This window comes from Bos javanicus, chromosome 10, assembly GCF_032452875.1.
Source record: "Bos javanicus breed banteng chromosome 10, ARS-OSU_banteng_1.0, whole genome shotgun sequence".
NCBI classification, from domain to species: domain Eukaryota; kingdom Metazoa; phylum Chordata; class Mammalia; order Artiodactyla; family Bovidae; genus Bos; species Bos javanicus.
In genome coordinates this window covers 84,218,577-84,245,326 of record NC_083877.1, presented here as the reverse complement: position 1 = coordinate 84,245,326, position 26,750 = coordinate 84,218,577, and the positions used below count along the sequence as shown (strand labels likewise).

The 26,750-nt window shown below is 41.0% G+C and overlaps 1 protein-coding gene across 6 annotated transcripts in view; it reads right to left on the bottom strand.

Annotated features, from left to right (window-relative positions):
* Positions 1 to 6,405: 6,405 nt before the first annotated feature.
* PSEN1 (presenilin 1) overlaps positions 6,406 to 26,750 on the bottom strand; it is a 67,472-nt gene continuing 47,127 nt past the window's right edge. For 4 of the 6 annotated variants that reach the window (XM_061429379.1, XM_061429375.1, XM_061429377.1 and 1 more), the window contains 5 exons: positions 20,538 to 20,624; positions 17,746 to 17,775; positions 17,485 to 17,658; positions 8,954 to 9,072; positions 6,406 to 7,653 (listed from right to left, as the gene is read on the bottom strand). In XM_061429379.1, the coding sequence (XP_061285363.1) occupies positions 7,498 to 7,653; positions 8,954 to 9,072; positions 17,485 to 17,658; positions 17,746 to 17,775; positions 20,538 to 20,624 (566 nt within the window). In that variant the 3' untranslated portion in view covers positions 6,406 to 7,497. The remainder of the gene's footprint in view (positions 7,654 to 8,953; positions 9,073 to 17,484; positions 17,659 to 17,745; positions 17,776 to 20,537; positions 20,625 to 26,750) is intronic. The other 2 variants (XM_061429380.1, XM_061429378.1) reach the window with 1 other exon arrangement.

The following is a 26,750-nucleotide window of genomic DNA, read 5'->3' as shown; positions in this document are numbered from 1 at the left end:
GATCCAGTGAGTAGACAGAAAAACAAATTATTTCCTAATGAGTTATTCAGTTCTTGATGGACAAAAATCTCTGAAAATCTAAGTGAAAGATAAAAGTTCAAAAAAAAATCTCTCTTCAGTTTCCTTGACAGATACGTGATAACCACATCGGGAGAGGAGGTACCAACCCTTAAAACACTCACTCAAATTCAGGTATTTAGGTATAGTATAAATACATTTATCTAGCTGCTAGTGTTGTTTCCACTTTTAAATCATCCCTGTATGTATATCTTGGAATTTAGTGGCTCTTGACTAGCTCTGCTACACAAGAAAACAAATGTAATCAGAATTTTACCCTCAGTTCACCTTGCGGTGTTCTATGGTAAAAGGGTAACAAAATCCTTTCCTTTTGCAAAAGGAATTGACCTTGGGTTACTACAGAATGAAAACAGTTTTAGAAGGAAAAAAAAAAAAGACAAACTGAGGCAGCAAGAGTACTTCACCTTCTCGCCTCAGAATTAAAGCCTCCTACAAACCTGGTTTCTGAGGCTTTTCTGTCTCCCGCCTTTCGAGGACACAGCGTAGCAGGCACGGAAGGGCCAGCCCACGTAAGAGAATCAGTTTCTGTCAAGAACAAGAGGCTCTGTTGTTGAAAGGTCCCTGTGGTAGGTCAGTCATCATCCTCCACAGTTTCTACAAGTCATTTAATGAAGGAGGTAGAGTTTAAGTAAATACGGAAACAGATTTAGTTAGCAAATTAGGTTTCCCTCTGGGAAACCAACACCTGAATTCAAAATCCAATTATCCTCGGGTATCTCCCACGTTCTTCCTGATTTTGTTTTTCGTGTATGCTCTTAGTCTTCTTGCCAATTCGGATTCTTCCCAAACTCGGTTCAAATGTTATGTTGCTAGAGAAAACTCTGCCCTTAACCCCTGTCTTTCGTGGATCCTTCCTTTACCCTGCATTCCCATTCAGACCACGTAGTAAATATTGTATTTGCTTGTACTCAAGCATGCTGCTGCTGCTGCTGCTAAGTCACTTCAGTCGTGTCCGACTTTGTGTGACCCCATAGACGGCAGCCCACCAGGCTCCCCCGTCCCTGGGATTCTCCAGGCAAGAACACTGGAGTGGGTTGCCATTTCCTTCTCCAGTGCATGAAAGTGAAAAGTGAAAGTGAAATCGCTCAGTCGTGTCCGACCCTTTGCAACCCCATGGACTGCAGCCTACCAGGCTCCTCCGTCCATGGGATTTTCCAGGCAAGAGTACTGGAGTGGGGTGCCATCGCTTTCTCCGCAAGCATGCTACCATTTCACTTTTAACCAGATCCTAAGTACTGGTGGGCAGGGTCTCCCCTGACTTTGGCACACAGAATTCCCAGGGAGAGGGGTTGGGCCACAAAAAGCTGTGGTACTTACCTAGTGATGCAGGAAAACCAGCCTCATTACTCCTGCTTCTTAATCTGCTTGAGTCATTCTTCCTTTTCAGCAAGAGCACCATTGTCAGGGGCCCTAAGAATCAGATACCTCTCAGCTGATGAGGACAAATCGTGACGCTTCTATGGCAGGCTCTAGTGACACTGCCTACAAGATTCAGAAAACCAAGTGATGCTGGATTCCCATAGGAGGGTAAGAACACCTTCTTTGCTCTTTGATGCCCTTGGCCAATGTACCCAGGAACTCATCCACTCCTTCTCTGCTTCTTAAGACAATAGGCTCTTTTTTTCTGCCACAGACTTATTTTTGACCAGTAATTCCCAACATTCTGTAAGGAATTCTCTGTGTAGAAACAAAAAGCTTTGTAGAGTGATTGGACAACATATGCTATACCAGGTCAATAAAAGTAATGTTGCTTTTTTCCATCATGTGACCTAGGTAATAATTTTTTAAAGATAATCCTCTGGCTTATAAAATCTCTGCACTGTACAACATACATCCTGTAAGTTATCTTGACAGTCTTTACAGTGAGTTAGATGTTTTTCTAGAAAAAATATTTTTCAGAAATGTATTAAAAATAATTAAGACTTCTCATAAATAGATTTAATATAGTACCCTTCCAAGGTATGACCTGCTAAAGTCCGTATGACTGAATTTATGAGTAAAGGGTGGAAACAATGCATGTGCGCTTCTGTTTTCTGATAATGGCTGAAGAGTTCTCACAGTTACACGTGAGAGTACTTTCATGTAAGGAGACGAGCACACCTGGAGTCATGCAGTCTTTATTAATTTGATAAATAACAGGAAAATCTGCAATCATCTATCAAAATTATATCTTACCAAGAATTTGAAAGGTACTCTGAAAAGATGTATTCTCAGTCCGTCTGAATCGTGTACAAAGCAGTGTCTGGAGAAGCAGCAGCCAGGCAATGAGCACGTGAGGGTCAGTGATCCCACAGAAACTCACACCCGGCACCTGGGCTTCGTGGTGAACACAGCAGTCCTATATGCACTGCTCTACACAGTTGACTAGGAAGCTGTCTTGTTGCAATGCTTACTTGTTTTTAAAGGAAAACTGCCTCCTGGGAAGTCTTTTCTGTTACACAGGCCAGGCTGAAGTGCTAACACCAGATTCCAGGGTCCATCGTGGACCCAACTACTTCCTCAGGGAGATGCTGAAGCTGTCAGAGGTCCCGGGAAATGGCTTTGACATTCAAGAGGGGAGTTCACTTCTGCACCAGGCCGATAACCTTCAATGCACAGATCTGACATGCACCACCCAGATGATCTGGAATGTGAGTGCTACAGTGGTCTTGTTGGGACAACTTGCTCTGTAACTTCAACGAGGGTTGTGAAGAGCTGAAACCACTGTTTTTAAGTCTCCTGTGTCTGGGGACTTTTAAAATCAAGTCTCTTCCCAAACTCCTACATTCAGGACACCCTTGGTGTTGAAAACGACAGATCAGATGGTTTTTTATACTATCCAAAAGCAAATTTAGAGAAAAAGGAATACTTTACTGAAAGGACTGGTTTCTGGAAGAATCAGGTCACCTCTGCAACATACATTTTTAAGCCCTCAATAACAGTAATCATGAATAAGGGTTTTGACAAGTAGTATTTTAGAGAAGCTAAAATGGTATTCACCAGAAAACAAGAGACTGCAGCTACAGTGAGGATACATTTGAGTCATTTTTGCTTCCTTAGACTCCAGCACCATGCCAGGAACAGGGAAGACATTGAACAAAACCTTTCTGAGTGGTTTCTGAGCTAATTTTCTTTAGGGCTAGATCATAAACAGGCGAATACAAAAGGCCAGGCCCCGGGGGTCAGGATCAGAGGTTTCCTTGAGATGTCTGACCCTGGGAGACCTTACATGGTGGTTTAACTTCTGTCTTACCTTCTACAAATTATGATTAAAACTAGATATATAAAGTCTGCTGAGGCCAAGTAAAAGTCAAGGACTAAACATATTATCTGTTTGTAACATAAGGAAGGTTTTTAAAACCAAGGAACACTTGAAAAAATGGAGATCCAGGAATTTAAAAGTTAAAAACACCACCTCATCAGTTGTTGCTTCTGTAGTGCAATCAATAAATTGTTCACTTGTGATTTTCTTCCACATTGCTCAGAAAGATTCTTTTTCTGATCAAAGTTTAGTCATTTATAATGAGTTCTGTGATCCAAGGACTACACACTCACCTGGTGAGAATCAGAAACAGAGAAGCAAGCACTTCTTGGAAAAAATGCTCTACAAATCCTCCAAATATGGTTGGAATTTCCACAGGCTGGCTTATGGCAACATTCTGTATGTAAACACTCTGTAGGCCAGTCAGACGCAGACATCAGTGGGCGTCATTCCTCCTACTCCCCTCCCCCTCTTATAAAGCAGGTCAGCTGGGCTGGGCATGCTTTGTCAATGGTTCTGGCTCCACGGCCACCCCTCGCCCCGTATGAGGGCACATCCTCAGTGGAATTGCTGTTTTCTCTGGTGACAATCTATTTTTCATGGTGGAAGACTAGCATTCTGATATTGCAGAAACAACTGACTTGACTTTAAGAAGGTTCAAAGGAAAAGTTCTGCATCTAAGACTGGCAATTGGAAGAAATAAGATGTTCTTCTCTCTATGCGGAGATGTGGCTTTGTCTTGCAGAAAGTGACAGGTCCACTGCAATCTTTCTACATAGGCCAGTAACACACAGGATGGATCTGAACACAATCACACACACCACACATCCTCTTCAAAGGTAAACCCTTCATGAAAGGCATAGTACATTTGGGAGCCTCACACAAATAAACTACTCAGGGCTCCCTTCAAGACTGCTTCAAGTCACATACTGCAGTTCAAGTGGCTTTGCTGTAGCTTGTTGAATCGTGTCCTCCTAGAAGAGAATATCCATGTTGCCACATACCTGAGGAGAAAAATGGCATCTTGGGGGAAGGGAGCTAAAGGAAAAAAAAGAGAGATGACAAAACCTGCTCTCGGGCCCCAACTTTCTTGGCAGAGCTGTAATTTTCCCTGCAGTTCTCACAGCCCAGGAGCCAGATTTTACACACAGGGTAGTACTGGCACAATTCTTAGGAGAAATTTTCCACAACAGAAAACAAATCCTCCAAACTCCACAGAGAACCCAAAGCAGATCAAATGAGAGCTGGAGAGAAACCAGCAAGAAGCTGAGGGAGAGTTGGCCTCTCTTCAGCCTCAGGGGGAAACCACGTTCCACATAGATGCTCACAGTATGGCCACCATGGCTGAGGGCTGGCTGTGGTAGAAGGGTGTGGTCACCATGGCTGAGGGCTGGCTGTGGTAGAAGGGGTGTGGTCACCATGGCTGAAGGCTGGCTGTGGTAGAAGGGGTGTGGTCACCACAGCTGAGGGCTGGCTGTGGTTGGAGAAGGGGTGTGGTCACCATGGCTGAGGGCTGGCTGTGTTGGAGAAGGGGTGTGGTCACCACAGCTGAGGGCTGGCTGTGGTAGAAGGGGTGTGGTCACCATGGCTGAGGGCTGGCTGTGTTGGAGAAGAGGTGTGGTCACCATGGCTGAGGGCTGGCTGTGTTGGAGAAGGGGTGTGGTCACCATGGCTGAGGGCTGGCTGTGGTAGAAGGGGTGTGGCCACCATGGCTGAGGGCTGGCTGTGGTAGAAGGGGTGTGGTCACCATGGCTGAGGGCTGGCTGTGGTAGAAGGGGTGTGGTCACCATGGCTGAGGGCTGGCTGTGGTTGGAGAAGGGGTGTGGTCACCATGGCTGAGGGCTGGCTGTGTTGGAGAAGGGGTGTGGTCACCATGGCTGAAGGCTGGCTGTGGTAGGAGAAGGGGTGTGGTCACCATGGCTGAGGGCTGGCTGTGGTAGGAGAGGGGGTGTGGTCACTATGGCTGAAGGCTGGCTGTGGTAGGAGAAGGGGTGTGGTCACCATGGCTGAGGGCTGGCTGTGGTAGAAGGGGTGTGGTCACCATGGCTGAGGGCTGGCTGTGGTATGAGAAGGGGTGTGGTCACTATGGCTGAGGGCTGGCTGTGGTAGGAGAAGGGGTGTGGTCACTATGGCGGAGGGCTGGCTGTGGTAGAAGGGGTGGGGTCACTATGGCTGAGGGCTGGCTGGGTTGGAGAAGGGGTGTGGTCACCATGGCTGAGGGCGGGCTGTGTTGGAGAAGGGGTGTGGTCACCATGGCTGAGGGCTGGCTGTGGTTGGAGAAGGGGTGTGGTCACCATGGCTGAGGGCTGGCTGGGTTGGAGAAGGGGTGTGGTCACCATGGCTGAGGGCTGGCCGTGGTAGAAGGGGTGTGGTCACCATGGCTGAGGGCTGGCTGTGTTGGAGAAGGGGTGTGGCCACCATGGCTGAGGGCGGGCTGTGTTGGAGAAGGGGTGTGGTCACCATGGCTGAGGGCGGGCTGTGTTGGAGAAGGGGTGTGGTCACCATGGCTGAGGGCTGGCTGTGGTAGAAGGGGTGTGGTCACCATGGCTGAGGGCTGGCTGTGTTGGAGAAGGGGTGTGGTCACCATGGCTGAGGTTGGCTGTGGTAAGAGAAGGGGTGTGCCTGGCAAAGCTTCATCCAGAGGTGCCATGTGCCCACAGCCAGTGACTCTATTTCTGTTCACTGTCCAACTGAACTGTTCAGGGGCTGAACTTGGCAGCCCAGCTCTTGCAGAGGTACATTGAAATGAAAGGTAGGGAAACTGCAGAACACTTGTTGTGAGTTGCTTGAGTAATCACTCGGATCCTCTCCTTCACAGGACGTGGCCTCATCTTGTCCCACTGGCTGCTGGGGGCCTCTCCTCTCTCCTCTTGGCGGCTGGTTCTCCTCCAGACTCTCGGTTCTCCCTCAGCTCACCAAGGGAAATAACGGTGTTCTCCAAGCTTTGTACAGATACCAACTGAGTCGTAAACTTTATAAACCACTGGCTTTTGGCTATTGGCTCAAATTCCGACCTACTGTCAAGAGACAATGGGTTGTAGTTTAAAAAAAAAGAAAGAAAGGAAAAAATCAGGACAGAAAAGTGCTTCACGAGCAATTTTACTCTTCTTTAATTCTACTGTCTTTGGGCACACATTGCATTTTGCTATTGAAGAAATTATGACAGCAGGGCTGAGAGCACTGATTCATGAGATTCTTTGTGCCACACAAAGAGCAAAATCCTATGACAACTGGACCATCTGCTACCACAACAGGGCTCTTATTCACCACACAGGACAAGTGCTCGTGAGGGGAGTAAAGGGAGAGAGAGGGAAGGAAGGAGGCACCTGGAGGCAAGTGAACCTCCCAATATGCCTACAAATTAGGAATTTGTTGGAGAATCCAGAATTTACCTAAGGGTGATAGGAAATATTGAGTTATAGTCCCATTATTTCCAGAAATTACTGAATTTGAACCTGAGGTTAAGACTTTTAAGATAAAGCCACCTCAAATAAGTTCAGACTGGCCTTGAGAAGAAATGGCAGCCACAGATAGTAATGAGCTTCAGTGCTTGAGAAGAAGTGTCAAAATCAACCTATACCTCTGACTTGACTCAGGTGAAAAAAAGTCTTATTTAAAAATAGTAAGTCTGCAGCAAAAAGTCTGAAAGTTTGAGTCCCTTCCCATCATTCCATTTTGCTGCTGGTGCCTGCTCTGCTTATGGTATCTCCCAAAAAGGTTCAGAATTCAATACAGATTTATTAGGTTGATTTTCAATATGTAGCTTAAGATGAAGAGTCCTGTTTGGTTTAAACCATTTCACTTAACCTCCTGGTAATGGTAGTCCTGAGAGTCTGCAGCGTTGGTAAAGTCCACCTGTGACCACAGGTCAACCTGCTGGTGGGACACAGCAACTTTTTGGCCCATGGCTTTGCCTTGTGCTTGTCCCTCAGATCGGGTAGTTTCTGCATTGAGGGACTCAGTTCACCACAATGATGTGTTCAAAACCGTTTTCTGTAGAAGCCTCCTTCCAACGCCCAATAGTGCAGGTGGTCAGGAAGACTTGGAAGGAAGCTGCAAAAAGTCCAGCTGGGAATCTTGACTTTGTTAGATGTGGACACCGGAAAATCACCTTTGTCCGCCCCAGATTTTATTATAGTCAAAGGAGAAAAATCCATGAGATTCTAACTGTAAATATGCTAGATATAAAACTGATGGAATGCTAACTGGTCCATAAAGGGCTGAACAAGATAATCTGTGGCAAAGTAGAAAATAAGCCCAAAGGTGATAGAGACTGGAAGAGCTGGTAATGCTTTCTTGAAAATGGCGAGGAGCAATAATGTAAGGCACAAACCCTGTGGAGAAGGGGGGAAAAAACACAAATGCAGACATAATTACGCAAGTATTCTGTGCAAATCAACTCAATCACAAATCTTGGTCTTAATTTAGTTAACTGGAGAAAGGGAGCGGAAAAAAAAAATAATAATAATTTAGTTAACTGAATACACGGTCCTTTGAGGTTAAATTTTAGAACAAAAGTTTTTTCACTGAATCTGGAAACACTTATTTTTCTTCACAATAGAGATTATTATCCATATATTATTGATATTTCATCCCCTAATTCTAGGTAGGGAATAGAATCTGAAAATAAGCAAAATGAATTTTTAAATAAATTAACAATACTGAAATTTCTATCTAAAATATTGACTTGGCTACTGTAGGTTTAGTTTGGCTAGCTAAAAATCCCAGAGGTGAAGAATATTCTTTATGCTGTCTGGGGGCAAAGAAGTGCTCGTGGAATAAACCAACAAACGTTTGTTTATAAACTGTACAGTCTTTTCTTGTAAACACAGAGCAGCTATATAATACAGCCCATTTTTTTACCCTAGTTAACTGAGACACTAAAACACATCCAGAAAACTAACCTCAAAAGAGAAATAAATGAAAATTCTAACTGGTCATATGCCCAAGATAAATCACAAATATAATCACAAAATAAATACACAAGTAAAGGCTCTCATCTAACCTTTCATCCAACTTCACTCATATACATATATATATACACACACACACACACGAGACATCACACCTCCAGCAAAAACAGCAGTAAGAAATATCTTATGAGTTACTTAAAATCACAGTTCTGAAAGCTTCAGGCTCACACTGTGACTCTATAAGCAGAATCTACGTGTGATCAGCCACTATGTTAGCTTTTCTTGCCTCATACTGCCTGCCCAGAGGACACTGGATGTTGCAGGTCGTGGCGTTAAATGCAAAACTGCCACCAAACCCACACTAAGTGAGGAACTGCTTACCCCTTTAAGACTGATCTAATTCTCTACACAATTATTTATGCTGCCAGGCTTGAAGCAGTGGTTCCTAGTCAGAGGTGCTTACCAGAATTTCCTGGGGGAACTTAAAAAAAATACACAATTAAAACAAATAATATCTCAGAGAAGCACTGTTTTAAAAGCTCCCAGGTGATTTCAATGTGTGGCCACGTGGAGAAACTATTTGGGTGAGATCCAATTATTTGTTTTTAAAAATCTCCCCAGGTGATTGGAACACTCAGCCAAGCTAGGGTTAAAAGAACTGCCTTTTAATCAGAGTTTTGAGATAAGGAGTTCTAACAGGTTTTAATCAATGTATACTTACAATTAATATGGCTACAAAACAGGCTATGGTTGTGTTCCAGTCTCCACTGGCTGTTGCAGAAGCTTTACCAACCAGAACACTGTAGAAAATGAAATCTCCTAATCCAAGCTTTACTCCCCCTAAAACGGAAAGATTATGAATATAAAAGTTTGTCACTCTTTGCTATGACTTCACAAATTAAAAATGTGCCCCCTCCCCATCCCACACTGAATGAGAAGTCAGTAAATGATATTATACAGTTAGGCTTTAATTAGGTTTTCCTTTTTTTGGGGGGGCGGTTTCTGTAACAGGATGTTCAGATGCTATACTATAGGGCTGACTCTGAGGTCTTAACAGTAGATGCTGCTGTTATATATAAAAAACAATGACAGTAAATAGTAATTGTCATCTATTGTTGCCTAGTTTGTACCTGGCACTTGTTCTAATAAACCCTCACAAGAAGCCCTAAGAGATAGGTATCATCTCATTTGAAAAACAGTTTCACTGAGGTATAATTTATTTCATAAAATGCACAAATTCAATGACTATAAAAAACTTGGAGTTGTACAACCATCAGCATAATCTACCACATTTCCATCACCCCACTTAGATACTTGTGTTTCAAGCCTTAAGCAACTGATCTGCTTTCTAACTCTATAAATCTTACTTTTCTAGACACACAGAAATGGACTCATAATATGAAGTTTTTTTGTGACTGGGTTCTTTCATTTAATATAATTTTTAAAAGTTGAAGTATAGTGACATTCAAAAAACCAAGATCATGGCATCCGGTCCCATCACCTCACAGCAAATAGATGGGGAAACAATGGAAAGAGTGATCGACTTTATTTTCTTGGGCTCCAAAATCACTACAGAGGGTGAATGTAGCTGTGAAATTTAAAAATGCTTGCTTCTTGGAAGAAAAGCTATGACCAACCTAGACAGCATATTAAAAAGCAGAGACATTACTTTGCTGACAAAGGTCTGTCTAGTCAAAGTTATGGTTTTTCCAGGAGTCATGTATGGAAATGGATGTGAGAGTTGGACCATAAAGAAAGTTGAGCACTGAAGAACGGATGCTTTTGAACTGTGGTGTTAGAGAAGACTCTTGAGAGTCCGTTGGACTGCGAGGAGATCCAACCAGTCAATCCTAAGGAAATCAACCCTGAATATTCATTGGAAGGACTGATGCTGAAGCTGAAGCTCCAATACTTTGGCCACCTAATGCGAAGAACTGACTCATTGGAAAAGACCTTGATGCTGGGAAAGATTGAAGGCAGGAGGAGAAGGGGGTGACAGAGGATGAGATGGCTGGATGATATCACCGACTCAAAGGAAACAAGTTTGAGCAATCTGTGGGAGCTGGTGATGGACAGAGAAGCCTGACATGCTGCAGTCCATGGGGTTGCAAAGAGTCAGATACGACTGACTGAGCAACTGAACTGAGCTGATGTACAATGTTGTGGTGGTTTCAGATGTACAAGGTGGTTCAGTTTTTTATATATATATATATTTAGATTGTGTTCCATTACAGGTTATTACAAGATGCTGAATATAGTTTCCTGTGCTATATAGTAGGTTCTTGTTGTTTACTATTTTATATATAATACTATGTCTCTATTAACCCCAAACTCCTAAATTATCCCCCGCCCCACAGGTTTCTCTTTGGTAACCAAGTTTGTTTTCTGTCTGTGAGTCTATTTCTAGTCTGTTAGTAAGCCCATTTGTATACTTTTTTAAGATATCACATATAAATGATATCACATGATACTTATCATTCTCTGACTTACTTCCCTTAGTATGATAATCTCTAGGTCCATCCAAGTTGCTGCAAATGGCATTATTTCTTTCTTTTTTATGGCTGAATATATTCCATTGTGTATGTATGTCCCACATCTTCTTTATACATTCACCTGTCAATGGACATTTAGGCTGCTTCCATGTCTTGACTACTGTAAATAGTGCTGCTATGAACATGAGGGTATATGTATCTTTTTTGAACTAGAGTTTTTGTCTTTTCCAGATATATGCCCAGGAGTAGGGTTGCAGAATCATACGGTTACTAGTTTTTTAAGGAACCTCCATACTATTCTTATATAGTGGCTGCAACAATTTACATTCCCACCAACAGTTCAGGAAGGTTCCCTTTTCTCCACATCCTCTCCAGAATTTATTATTTGTAGACTTTTTGATGATGGTCATTCTGACTGGTGTGAGGTGAAACCTCACTGTAGTTTTGATTTGCATCTCTCTAATAGTGAGTGATGTTGAACACCTTTTCATGTGCTTGTTGGCCATCTGTATTAACATAATATTTTTGAGGTTTATCCATGATTTTGGCATGTATCTACAGTTTGTTCCTTTTCACTGATAAATAGCTTTTCATTGTATGGATATACTATATTTTGTTTATCCATTACCAGTTGATGGACATTTAGATTGTGTTCCATTTTTGGCTATTATGAATAATGCTGCTATGAACATCAGTGCACACATCTTTGTGTGGGCAGACTGCTTTCATTCCCACTGGGGAGATTCCTAAGAGTGGATCTGCTGGGTTATGTGGTAAATTAACATTTAGCCTTTTGACAAGCTGCCAAGTTGTTCTCTATGACGGCTGTATCTGTGCATTCCCACCAGCAGTGCACAATGCTTCTGCTTTCTTCAGTCCTCACCAGCACTTGGTGTTGCTGTTTTTTGATTAAAGCCATTCTGAATCATGATGTTGAGTATCTTTTCATGTGGTTATTAGCCATTATATTTCTCCTTTGAGGAAATGTTTATTAAAAGTATTACCCTATTTTTTAAAATATCTTCCTATTATTGAGTTGTAAGAACTCTTTTTATATCCTAACCACAAATTCTTTAACAGGATTTGCAAATATTTTCTCTCAGTATGTAGCTTTTTTTCCTTTTTAAAAAATTTTTAATTAAAAAAAAAAAACTTACTTATTTTTATTTGGCTTTGCTGTGTCTTAGTCAGAGCATGTGGGATCTAGTTCCCTGGCCAGGGATTGAACCCGGCCCCCCTGCACTGGAAGCATGGGGTCTTGGCCACTGGACCACCAGGGAAGTCCCCCAATTTTTAAAATTTTTTAAAAATTTATTTTTAGCTGTGATTGGTCTTCACTGCTGCACACAGGCTTTCTCTAGTGCGTAAGGCAGGGCTACTCTTCGCTGTGGTGCTTGGGCTTCTCATTGTGGTGGCTTCTCTTGTTGCAGAGCACAGGTCCTAGGAGTGCAGGCTTCAGTAGCTGCAGCACTCAGCACGTGGGATCTTTCTGGACAAGGGATCGAACCTGTGTCCTCAGATTCTTAACCACTAGGGAAGTCCCCCTTTGCTTTTGTTAATACTATCTTTTTTTAAAATGTGGTTAAATACACAGTTCAGTGGCATTAAGTACATTCACACTGTTGTGCTACCATCACCACCATCCACTCACAGAACTCTTCATTTTGCAGAAGTGAAAGTCTGTATCCATTAAGTAACTCCTTCCTCTCTCCCTCCAGACCCTGGAAACCACCATTCCACTCTCCATCTCTGAGTCTGACTACTAGAGGTACTTCATTCAAGTGGAATCATACAGTATTCATCTTACTGTGACTGGTTTATTTCACTTAGCATAATGTCTTGGATCATCCATACTGCAGCGTGTGTTAGATTTTCCTTTCTTTTTGAAGCTGAGTGATACCTCATTGTATGTATACACCACATTTTGTTTATCCATTCATCTGTCAATGGACACTTAGGTTGCATCCATCTCATGGTCACTGTGAATAGTGCTATGAACATGAGTATACAGATACCTCTTCTCTCTCTCTTTTTCAGCTGTGCCATGTGGCTTGTGAGATTGTAGTTCCCCAACCAGAAATCGAACCCTCATCCTCAGCAGTGAAAGCACAGAACTCTAACCACTGCCAGGGAATTTCCTAAATATCTCTTCTCTAAATGGTATCATTTGAAGTTTTAAACTTTGACAAGGTCCAACCTATCAATTTTTTCTTCTATGTATCACTGTTGTATTAACAAACTCTTTGCCCAACCCAAGGTCATGAAGTTTTTCTTCTAGAAGTTTTATAGTTTTGCCATTTACATTTCAGGTTATGACACATTTTGGGTTAACTTTTGATTGTGTTGAAAATATTATATCCCTTTGCCACTGAATTATTTTAGCACCTTTGTAAAAAAAAAAAAAAATCACTGACCATAAATATAAAGGTTTACTTCTGGACTTTCAGTTTTGTTTCATTGGTTTACATGCCTATCCTTGTGCCTGTCTTGATTACTGTGGTTTTAAAGTAAGCTTTCATTGAAATCAGATTGCTTAAGTCCACCATCTTTTTTCTTCTCTTTCAAAACTGTTTTGGATATTCTAAGTTCTTTACATTTACAAATAAATTTTAGGATCAGTTTATAGAAATTAACAAGCTGATTCCTAAAACTTACACAGAAATGCAGAAGTCCTAGATTTTCTATTGTCAAACAATATTTTTAACTTTTCAAGTTCTTTTCAAAACTATGGATTCAAAAATACTCTTTGACTTGAGGCTCAACAGTAACCCATTAAGCTTTACAACTTGGTTTTACCTTTCTGGTTGTTAAGTAACTATTGCCAACTGAAGTTTGATCCTGGTCTTAAAGCTTTGTTGCCTGAGATACTTCTGGAAGACAGGGGTTGAAAGCCCTGAGAAGCAGGGTCTGCTCCAGATGTGTGTGAGAAAGGAGCCGGGTGCTGGTTAATAAAATCTTACTGAGTAGCCAGCATTTCTTTTTAAGTTGTAGAAGCCAGAGTGAAGTCTTCCTTAGTGCAAAAAATAAACCATATGACCTGTGAAATTCAATGCTCTGAATTAGAGAGTCAGTTATCCTTTAACTTGCTAACCTTCCCAGAATGATGAATACTTCCACCAGTTTCAAGTGTGCAACAGAGCCCAACTCATTCTTTAACCCTCAAATTCTTCAGCTACAAGATGGGGATTACAGAGCTATTTCACAAGGTTGGTATCAGAGTTAAAAATAATACAGAAAAGTTCTTGGCACACACAGTGGCTAAACAAATGACAGCCTTAAAAAGACTTGATTCCAAATAGTGCTATAAGAAACTAACTGAAAGAAACTAAGTTCTTCAGGGAAGGAAAAAAAAAGCTATAAATTTTAAAAAATAATGCAGATGATGGACTTCCCTGGTGGTTAAGAATACGCCTGCAAATACAGAGGACATGGATTCGATCCCTGCTTCGGCAGGATTCCACATGCCATAGGGCAACTGGGCCCATGCTCCACAACCAGAGCAGAAGCCACTGCAATGAGAAGTCTGTGCACTGCATAGCAGTGCTGTGTGGTGCTCCTGCTCGCTGCGCCTGGGGAAAGCCCAAGCGCAGCAACACAGACCCAGCACAGCCAAAAATAAACACATACAAATTCTAGCACACAAAATGATACTCAACATTATTAGTCATCGGAAAAAGGCAAATCAAAACCTTGATGAGATACCACTTTCCATTCACTAGAATGATTATAATCAAAAGACAGACAATAAAAAATATCAGTGAAGACGTGTAAGAACTGGAACATATGAACAGTGCTAGTGGGAATGTAAAATGGTGCAGACACTTAGGAAAACCATCTGGTAGTCCTCACAAGGTTAAATATAGAGTTATCATATGACCCAGCATTCTATTTGTAGGCATAAACCTAAGAGAAATAAAAACATATGTCCACACAGACAGGTACATGAACATTCGCAGCAACAATATGCCTAACAGCTCGAAATGGAAAAAATCTAGATGTCCATTAACTGATGAATGGATGATAAATGTGACATATCCTTAAAATGGAATATTATTTGGCTACAAAAAGAAATGAGGGGGTTTCTCTGGTGGCTGAGGGGTGAAGAATCCACCTGCCAGTGCAGGAGACATGGGTTTGGTCCCTGATCTGGGAAGATCCCACAAGTTGTGGAGCAACTAAGCCCATGCGCCACAACCACTAAGCCTGTGCTCTAGAGCTTGGGAGCCGCAACTACTGAGCCCATATGCTACAGCCTGTGCTCCGCAACAAGAGACGCCACTGAAATGAGAAGCCCTCGCACCACATCTAGAGAGAAGCTCAAGCAGCAACAAAGACCCAGCACAGCCAAAAGTGAATCAAAAAAATAGAAAGAAACCAAGTACCAGCACATACTATAACATAAACCTTGAAAATATTATGCTAAGTGAAAGAAATCAGTACAGAGAACCATATACTGGATGATTCCATTTAGCTGAGTGGCCAGAAAAGGCAAATCTATTTTGACGGTACATGAGTTGGTTTTTTGGGGGGATGGGAGTAATGAGTACAGAGTTTCTTTCTGAGGTGATGAACGTGTTCCAACATTAGCTTGTGGTAATGGCTATACAACTATAATAAAAACCACTGCACTGCACACTTTTAAAGGGGAAGGCAGGATGAGAGGGATTGATGAGGTAATAGTAAAGAGTGTAAGGTTTCTTTATGGGGTATTGACAATGTTCTAAAGTCAACTGTGGTATTCTGTGAATATATTAAAGCCATCACTTTAAATGTAGGGCTTCCCTTGTGGCTCAGCTGGTAAAGAATCTGCCTGCAGTGCGGGAAACCTGGGTTTGATTCCTGGGTTGGGAAGATGCCCTGGAGAAGGGAAAGGTTACCCACTCCAGTATTCTGGCCTGGAGAATTCCATGGACTGTATAGTCCATGGGGTCATAAAGAGTTAGACACGGCTGAGTAACTTTCACTTTCATCACTTTAAGTGGGTGAATAGTATAGTATGTGAGTTATGTCTCAACAGAGGTTTACCAAAAAATAAACAAAAACAATGTACCATCAAGCTTAAAATTATCGCCTCACTTTTCATATACTGGCTTATGTTTGCTTAAATAATATTATGGCAAATGCTATAGTTAGGCTTCACAGAATTCATTTCAATGGACAGAGAAATGTAGGTATATTTTATTAGCAAAATTAAAATAGACTCAGGAGAATTCCCAGGTGGTCCAGTGGTTAGGACTCTGCAGTTCCAATGCAGACCACTGAATAAACATGTTGTACATTTCTAATTAAAAACTCTCAGTGTTCAGTTTTCTGATTAAATTTTGATTTTGATAGGGCTGTTTTGGAAGACACACATGTCTTTACATACATATCAAATTCTATTGTAAACTGAGAATTTTCTGTAAGTAACCACAAGTCTGGTTTACTTGTGCAGAATAAACCACTAATGAAGAGATGGTTATGTGTGTGCTGGATGCTTAGAAGAGAAAAGAATGTCAATTATTAGTTTATACTGGTCCCAGATAAACGAAACATTAATCTGAAGTTGGAAGGGACAGTTTTGTGGTTTTCCTTTAAAAAGAAAAAGTTACTGATGAAGGATGCAGATCATCGAGAGAGAGACTCTTTAAGTAGGAAAAGCAGGACAGAATCCCAAAAAAGTAGGAGAGAATCCCACTGCTGTCATGCTCAACCGCTATACTGCTGACTTCTTTTGTTTCTACACATCATTGAGAAAAGAAGAGACAGAACAGAAGAGGCAACCTAATTACAGTGGTAACTCTGCAGGCAGAGACAATACCAGCAAAGGTTAAGTTCAAGCCTGGCTAAAAGAGGAGGTGATTGCGTCTGGTTTCCCAGGAGTGTGAAAGGTGCAGGCTGCAGCTGACTCTAACATCTGGAAAACTTACCCAGCACCACAGTCATGGATCTGCCCAGGTTCTAACCCAGGTAAAAGACTAAGGGTGAGCTGTAAGAACTGTTCTGCTCAAACTAAAGGACAATGTCAAGGTCACACTTAATAGTGACTAGAGAAGGGATCTAGATGTCTGTTTCTTTCAAACTACTTAATACTTCTGTATGTTTTAATCAAGAGTTTCACTTCTGTGAAAACGAAAACACTGAGGTAACTTGGTTGGGAAATGTGCTAATCTCTTCTTATTCAGTAAATCACCTCTCTAATACCAACTCAGGAGGTGACTGAGCCCTAACCAGTGGGCTCTACGGGTTAATATCCTAAGAAGCCCTGAGTGCTGACCTGAATCTGAGCAATTACACACCTCAGACACTGAACAAACTTTTACTGCACAGAACCTAAATCCCTTTGATTTTCTTCAAAATTAATAAAATGCAGTGCTTGCCAAAAAAGGGTAGGAACAATGTAAAAGGGCAAAACATTTAAATTCATGGGTCTCTGTGCAGCAAAGAACGAAATATATTAATGACATTTTTGTACACCTTAAGTTTTATTGGAATAATATTTTAAAAAATTTTTTACCTTACAAAATCAATGCCAAAGGTCAAGGATATTATCAAATTATTAAGGGATTATTTAAAAAAATCTGAGGGGTAGAATTTGGTCCATTAATAAATTTAACTATGAGAAAAGCAGCAACTATTGTTACTTCTCAGTAAAAACTGCACTGCTGTTTAGAATTAGACTGGAACACTCTGACTCATGTTATTTGGGAAGAGTATGAAACTGCAGCACCTTAAAAACCCAGGACTCGCATGACTTGCCAGTGTAGAGAAAGGTACATACTTTCCTCTGGGTCCTCACTGGCCAGGATGCTGCTGGAAAGGTCCTGAACGGCAGATCGCGACTCAGCTGTAGAGTGATGAGGCCCCAGGCGACTGTCCCTCTGGGCTTCCCACTCTTCGCTGAAGCCACCATCGTCACTCTCTGTCACTGGGTCTTGTGACTCACTTTCTGTGCCTTCAAGAAAAAGTGGGTATCGCAGCTGTAATACTTGGAAAATTGTCTTTATACCTTTAAGAAAATTACATGGGAACAGTAATTTACCTGTCGTTGTAACTGGTGAGTTGGCTGGCCCTTAAACAACAAATCAAGGGTTATTTCAGTGCCCGCTGGTTGCTTCCACAACAGCCATTTCTCCCCTTATTTCCTGAGGGCAGAGTTGTGATTTATTTGGGTTTCCACCTCTCACCCATGACTCTGGTGGTTAATTCTGTTCAGTCCGAACTAAGCGTGGTCACCCCACCCTTCCTCTTACCAATGAATGTTCTAAGGCTGTGGGGCTCATATCAGCCAATGTGTGGTGAGACAAAATCTGCTGCAAAGTGGGGGATACTTGTTCACTCTTTATGAGACTCAAGGAAGCCACAAGCAGCCCCTCGTTCCCCTGGATGTTGTCTTATCTGGATATGATGCCTGGCAGTGCAGCTGTCATCTTGTGACCATGAGGAGTAGCGCGCTGAGGACCAAGCCCACATGTAAGGACGGCAGAGCAGGAAGGTGGGAAAGAACTCGGACCCCTGATAATTACTGAGTCATAAAATGAGCCAAGACTTCTGGTCACGTGAGAGATCATTTCCTCTGATCTTTGCAGCTGATGGCACTTGCTAACTGACGGCACTTGCTAACTGATGGCACCTGCCACTGGCTTCAGTGACTAAGTTATAAAAGCAGACCACGACTACAGGGTGAAGGCTGGGAAGGAGTAAGGGAATTTTTTTATGGGCTAGTCATTTTATTATCATGTCTAGGTCTGACTGAAAACGGTGAGTATAACATGATTGTCTCCAGAACCTTCCATACGTCAAAAATAATTAAAATACATAAGTCAAGTTGATAATATTTTTTTCTCACTTATTTTATTTTTTATACAAGTAATGGATGCTCAAATTTATTCATCTACCACGAATAAATGAAGCTTGTACACTTCTTACTTGTGTGGACTTTTTTTTGGACTTTTTTTTGAGAGAGGTTCTAGCAATTTTGTATTTTTAATTTGTATTTTTTTCCTTAACCAGGCCTCCATAAAACCTGAATCTTCTCTGAGGTTGTTTATAAAATCATAAAACTATAAGATTTAGAAATAAAAACAGCAGTCCCTGCCCTATCCTTCCTCACTCCTGACCCTCATCCTACTTCCAACCCCTTTGGCTGTTTATTTTGGCATTTACCTCCATAATTAATTACAAACAGCATATTCATAGTGCTGGATCTTGATTTTTTTTTTTTAAGGTACAGGCAACCCCTGAGTTCTATTGTTTTTTCCTCTTACAGACCTATACCCCTTTGCTCCAATCTAACTTCTAGTTCCTGTAACACACTAGTTTTCAACTGGGGGTAGCACCTCCCTCACATGGGGTGGTTGGAAATAACTAGGATGGGGGGAGTTTTTGGTTACTGCAACCTCCAAGCCACTCCTGGCATTTAGTGGGTGAGTGAGGGGCCAGGCATGTTAAACATGCTGCATGGTGTGCAGAGAGGAGTCCACACAATAAAGAGCGCCCACCGAAACACCAAGTGCACCCCACCGAGCGAGTCTGTCCAGCTCCTCCTCCTTTCAAGGTCCCTGACCATGGTGCTTCCCCTTCTGGAAAGCTCTTCCACTCTTTAGCTGGCCATCTCCTATTATCACTTCCTCAGGGAAGCCTTCCTGACTTTCTAGAATAAATGAAAGTCTTCCACTATAGACTTTCATAGCAACTTATACTTCTCCTTTGTAGAGCTTATCACAAACTGAATGAACCGTCTGTTGAACATGTGTGTCTCCCCAAATAGGCTACAAGGTCCACAGGAACAGGACCTCTGGTTCAGTGCCCTATCCCCAGTGCCAAAAAATACCAGGCACATGGTCAGGTACTCAATCTACATTTGTCAAAAGAATAAAATCTTGATGTATAAAAACACACTCAAACTCATATATACTCACAGGTAACTAATCTTTCCAATGTCTTTAGCTTAACAAGGTTAACACAAAACCCAGACCTGGAGCAACTGTTTCCTCCGCTTCCCACTTCTCTACCAGGTCTATAGCTGGTCTAGTCCCAGCCTGATTTACTACCTCGGTCACTGCAGAATGGGCCAAATATCTTTGAGTCCCAAATACTAATTGCCAGTTGAAAGTGTCCTCCTAGCAGTTACTCAAATGCTAAATCAGCAGTTTCTTATCTCTATAAAACCTGAATTCACCCTTTCCTGACAAACAGCATCTCAATAAAGCCCTTTCTCTACTTTTATTTTGCCTTTGTTTGTCTGCTTCCTCATAAGGTTAGTCCTGTTTTTCTTAAAAAAAAAAAAAAAATTTCCTTTCTTTTTGACTATTGATATCAGGCTGTTATTCCTCAACTCTTTCTAACTACCATTCCTCCTAATCTGTGTTTGCCTTAACATCTTCTGTAGTGTCCACAAGTGGGGCTTTCAATCTCCTATCCTAGGTCATTATTCTTATCCTCCACAAAGTCAAGTCTATCTGGATATTTTATCTTCTTAGCATAAACATCACATCTCAAATCAAATTATATTTAAGTTACCCTGACCTTGTCAGACAAGGAGCTCTCATTTTTACATGTTTGAAGATAGTGCTTAAGACCTTTCTAAAATCATAGCCTCAACTTGAACATTTTCATACTGGTATTAATGCTAGAAATTCTTAACCTAGGCCGATTGTCGGGTTTGGAGCATGTGAATTCAAGTATTTATCTGTGTCTGCTGGGTGTTACTACAGTTTCCAGGAGATTCTCAAAACAGTTCATGACCAGTGAAAGTACTTAAAATCATTGCTTCATAACTCATAAGATGACAATGATCCCCCAAATCAGGAAATAATAATAAAAGCCACCTACTTTGTGCATTGTAATTGGAGTTTTTGGATACCTTCCTTTGGGCTTCTGGGTCTCCTTCTGCCATATTCACCAACCACACCATTGTTGCTGTTGAGAAATACAAAAGTCCAGGTAAACACTAGGAACACAGAAGGAAGGCTCACAAACAGAGAGCAGGCTGTTATTCCTCCACACAAATCAGAGAAACAACCAGAAGTAAATTCATATTAAAAATCACAAAAGGTTCTCTTTGATTTTAGTAGATCAAAGAAAAAATTCTGAAACTGGATGTTTACTGTGGCCTTCAAACTGCAGCTGCTGTAATAAAACTTTTCATTATCACTTATAGTCCCTGAAAAGTAACCAGAAGGAAAATTCTTTTTCACTATTGATATCGGGCTGTTATTCCTCAGCTCCTTCTAACTACCACTCCTCCTAACCTGTGTTTGCCTTAACATCTTCTGTAGCGCCCACAGAGGGCCTTTCAATCTCCCAGCCTAGGTCATTACTCTATTCTCCTCCAGAAAGTCATGTCTATCTGGAATATTTTATCTTCTTAGCATAAACATCACATCTCAAATAAAATTATATTTAAGTTACTCTGATCTTGTCAGCAAGGAGTTATCATTTTTACATGTTTGAAGATAGAGCTTTGTGGACCTTTCTAAAATCACAGCCTCAACTTGAACATTTTCCATTGAAACAACTGGACTAGTTAAATATCCTAAAATAGTGTGAAATCACTGAGGAAAATTACTTATTGGAACTAAATCAGAGGAAAAACAGAGGCTCACAAAGCATCAAGTGAATTATTATAATTCAAAAGATACAAGTAAGTTCCCTTCATATTCTGTCTCACTTCGGAGATTTTCAATCATGCTAAACTGTGTTATACACAGGGAATAAGGAAAAAAGGTTAAAAGCAATAAACATAAAGAGATAGTCAATTGCCTTGTATTCTCTATGTCCCTTCCTCAAAATCACACATATATTAATATACCTATATAGATCTAGATACACACATATACCCCCTCATCACACTTTAATTAAGAGGCAATGTGACTACTCTAAAACGGTGCTTCTCTTACATACTGCAGGTACGATGAAACATGGAGGGGAATTTGGTAACCACTAACAAAACTACATGTACATTAACCCTCTGATCCAGCAATAATACTTTTGGGAATTTATCCTGAAGATACACCAACAGTAATACAAAAATACATACAGACATGTGCCACTCTGGGCGACTGCTGAAACCAAAACTGTGCAGCAAACTCAATTCAATCCGTCTACTTGGCATCCATGTTTCTCTGGCATTTGGTCACTGATTCTATAATTCTATTTGCCTAATACTCTAAGGTTTCTTGAATAACTATGAAAGAAATACATAACCAAAGAGGATGAAAATCCTGTAATAGCTGCACTTACTCATTCATCATAGCTTTGTAATTCTGAGGTAAGACAAGTTTCATTACAGGATAACTTGGATCAGTCAATATCAGCTAGGCAGGCAATTCACTGTAACTAAACCCAAACCCAATGAAGAGGAAATACGGTGATCACCAGGGTTTACAAATTTCAGTAGCGTTCTTGGAAGCAAAGGCAGAAAGTATTTATTTGATTTTCTTTCTTTATACAAGTATAGAAAGATAAAGCTGCAAATTCTTCCAATACTCGGTATAACTACAGAAATCAGGGGTCAGCAATCTTTTTCTGGAAAGGGCCAGATGGTAAACATTTTGTGCTTGTAAGTCACATCTGGCTTCTGTCACATATTCTTTGTTCTTTTCTTTTTCATTAACTCTTTAAAGATGTAAAAACCATTCTTAGCTTACAGGGCGGTACAAAAACAGGCCACAGGACAGATTTCGTTATGGGCAGTAGTTTGTTAACCCCTGATGTAAATTATTATGAACAGAATATATACTTGTTGAATGAATTAATATTACTAAAGTAATACCTTAAAAACCCACTTTCCAACTTTTTTGGCTTAACACCAAACATCTTAGATCAACTGAAAAATTAGCAAATTAAAATTCAACATAATCTAAAAACTTCCCAAAGTGATATGAAAACAGAAAAATTTTACATAATGGTCAACCTCAAGGAATTGTTACCTTTGTATTTCGAAAAGCTACCAAAGAGGTGTGCCTCTTTTCCTGTCCAAATGAAGGACACAGAAAACAAAAACGCTCAGGTTTCCTGAGGGTAAGATCCTTTAGCATACTGAATACCCTTAACTGGGGAAGAGTATATAAATGCATCAAAGGATTGTAGTTTTTAAAAAAAACAAATAACTGGGAGAACCAACTTAAAACTTTTTATATTCATGTATATATCCATTTCAAGGGGAAAGTACTGATTAATATTGCTGTTTTTATATATTCTACTTTAAAAAAATACCTCTCAAGCTCAATGATTTATGAAATGCTTACTAAAGATTCAGTATTTCATGAGAACACTTTCTTAAACCTATTTAATTTACACAGGAGTTAAAGGTTTATGCTTATGCTTTCCCACACATGTGGAATTACTGAAAAAATATCTCAGCATCAATTGTTATACAGATTCAAGTTTTTAAAAATATTATATATGAATGATTTCTTAAAAACAAGAGTAAATCCTTTTTCTGAGTATAAAATTAACATACAAGCTTAATGTCATGGCTAACTGAACAACCTCTTCACCCCTCTTGCACCCACTCTTGCTCGGCCTCACTGAGACTGGAATGCAGTCTTCTTCCTCCTGACCAGGGGCTCAGCTACGTGACTTGCTTCAACCGATGGTACATGGGCAGAGGAGACGGTGTGCTAATATTGAGCCTAGGCCTTAACAGGCCTGCTGCCCTCCTGTTTCTCCAAACACAAGAACATCACCTTCGGCTAAAGTGCTGGTCCAAGGAGGAACGGGGAATACGTGGGGCAGAGCTACCCACGGTCAAGTCAGATCAGCCGAGCCAACTGATCTGCAGGTGATGGTGGTGAATGAGTATTATTTGTAAGGCACTAAATTTTAATCTGCAGGTGATGGTGAGTGAGCATTATCTGTGAGGGACTAAATTTTGAGGTGGTTTGTTACACAGCATTATTGCCATACTAACAGTAGATACAACAGCAGAACAATGCAAATTTCTAAAGCTAAGAAAACATTTAAAACTCATAATCCCTTCACTTCAACATTCACAATCACCTTTTTAAAAAATAATGGGTATCGCATTAAGACTCTACAAGAAGTGAAAGATATAAGGAAGAAAGTAAAAGCTGTCTCAAATCTCTAAATCCCACTTTCTAGAGGTAAACACTAGTATCATCAGTTCTGAAATGTATCATTGGGAGTTTACACACACGCATCCATACATATTTGGTCCTTTCCCCCACTCCTTCCATAGGACATTGCATATATTGTTTTGAATCTTGCTTTTGGTATATATTAATATATAATCTTTGACATTAAAAAAAATCAGAAATACATAGAGTTATTTCTTTCTTTTGGAGTACAAATGGCTGCACAACTATCCATTTTAGGAATGGACCATAATTATTTGAAAGTGTTCCCTTTTGATAGACATGAGTTATTTCCATTTATCTCTTAATAGAAGCATTGCTTCAGTGAACATACTTCTATACTTTTACAAGTATATTCCTTAGTCTAAATTCCTAGCATTCACTATTAACATTTGGTGTGACATTCTACACGAACAAATATCAAATATATATATAGTAGATTTTAATTTCCAGGAATAACACAGAAGAAGCTTACACCCAACTGCTCATTAAGAGGAAAATGTTGATGCTCAAAGCCTCGTCTGTTCTTTTTGGCTGGAAAACACAGTAAGAATGTGGTAATACATTTATACTGGAAAAAAGGTAAGAGAAAGATCCTTGCATTTCAGACACTAGGTGTTCTAAAACTTTACCAGACTTCTACTACAAGCACAATTCCCACCTTCTCCACATCCCACAAATGACCTAACATCAAGGTCACATGAATGATTTGAGATTAACTAACTCTCTATATCTCACTATCTTCTGCTTTTCTATCTTCCTTTTCCTTCCTCTGGGTTTCCCCTGGTGGTCTAGTGGTTAACAGCCCACCTTCCAATGCAGGAGACACAGCTTTGATCCCTGGTCCAAGAAGATTCCACATGCCACGAGGCAACTAAACCCACGTGCCACCACTACTAAACCCACGCTCAGAGCCTGTGTGCTGCAACTGCTGAAGCCTAGAGCCTGTGCTCCACAACAAGAGAAGCTACCACAACTAGCGAGTAAGCCCTCATTCGCCACAACTCCAGAAAACCCACGCAAAGCAACAAAGACCCAGTGTAGCTGAAAACAAAAAATTTAAAGGCACACATCTCTTGACCTAGCAATTACATTTCTACAAATGTATGTATACAACAGTATTCACAAATTCTAAGTGTTCTCTGCAAGTACTGTCTGCGATGGGAATGATCTAAATGTCCATTAATAAAAATACCCTTTACTGTATATAAGAGAAAACTATGCAGACATTTTATGTATGCATGCTAAATCACTTCAGTCGTGTCCGACTCTGCGCTCCCATGGACTGTAGTCAATCAGGCTCCTCTGTCCATGGGATTCTCCAAGGCAAGAATACCAGAGTGGGTTGCCATGCCCTCCACCAGCAGATCTTCCCAATCCAAGGAAGAAACCCGTGTCTCTTACATCTCTTGCATTGGCAGGTGGGTTCTTTACAGCTAGTACCACCTGGGAAGCCTGAAAAATGCTGATTTTCCCAATTTTCTGATATTTTCTTCTTTCCTTTACTATTCCCTCTTCATTTCTCACTCTCTAAACAGAGCAGTTGAGAAAGATCTATTTCTGGTGTCCTTTCCTCTTTTCCTTTTATTTGAATCACTCATCTAATCCCACAGCTGCAACTACTACCTCTATATTGGTGTTCTGCAATTCTGCATCTCTATTACTAACCTTTCCCTCTGCCCTGGTACTTCATTTATAAACCCATGACGGAAATTTCTCCCCGCATGGCTCACAGATCCTGCCAAGAAAATTAGATATGGGCCACAGGCAGCACTACACAGATTTCTCAAATAAGAAAAACTTCTCTTTTTCATCATCCTTCTTTTAGGCTTTAAACTTCTCTTACTCGTCGTCACTAAGAACAACTGAAATGATCCCCAAAAGCTCTCATTGAGGCCTTTCCCTTGACTGTCATCATCATTCCATAATCAGACTTTCATCATTTTTTACCTAGATCATGGCAATATTCACTTAGTTATGTTTCCCAGTATCTCAGTTCTCACTCCCTCCCATTCATCTTGCCCAAAGCTGCAAGCTTACAAAGGCACATTACTCTTCAAGAATCTCCTATGATTTTCAAGCTATCATGAAGAGGATACAAAGATTTAAACTAGTCCCTCAAAGCTATCCTGGATCTTGCCTGAAGTGCCTTTCCAAACCCACCCCCTAGTACTCTCCCCATTTTGTACTCCATGTTCTAGTCAACTTGAACACTTGAAACTTGAAAAAGATGCCCCACATTTACACTTCCAATGTGTGGGGCTTCCCTCATAGCTCAGTTGGTAAAGAATCTGCCTGCAATGTGGAAGACCCTGGTTCGATTCCTGGGTTGGGAAGATCTGCTAGAGAAGGGACAGGCTACCCACTCTGGTATTCTTGGGCTTCCCTTGTGGCTCAGCTGGTAAATAATCCACCTGCAATGCAGGAGACCTGGGTTCGATTCCTGGATCCAACTCATTCTTTGCAACAAGCCCACTTTTGAAATTGACTCTTCCATCTGTGCTTGCCAAAATCCAATCCACTCTTAAAAGGGTCAATCCAAATGCTCTCTCTTCAATGAAGCCTTCCATGATTCTCCATTCAGATTTTCCCTGTTTTGAGCTCTTTCTGCACTTCCTATTCCTTCTGAATCTGGTAACAGTCTGCCTTGAATATTGTTTATCCATTTGTCTTATCTCACTTCTAAACTGTAAGCAAGGGAATACCCTGGCAGTCCAGTGGTTAGGAATCCACGCTTTCACTGCCAAGGTTTTGGTTTCCATCCCCGGTCGGGTCAGGGAAATAAGATCCTATGCACTCTGAGGGAAAGCAAAGCATCTTAACCATCTTTATATCCTCCACAGTGCTCTATGGAAGCAGATCAGGTCAATGACCAACAAATACATAACGAATGATTTGGAAGAGTATGACTCTACAACAAACCAAAAATAAAGGCCAACCCATAGTG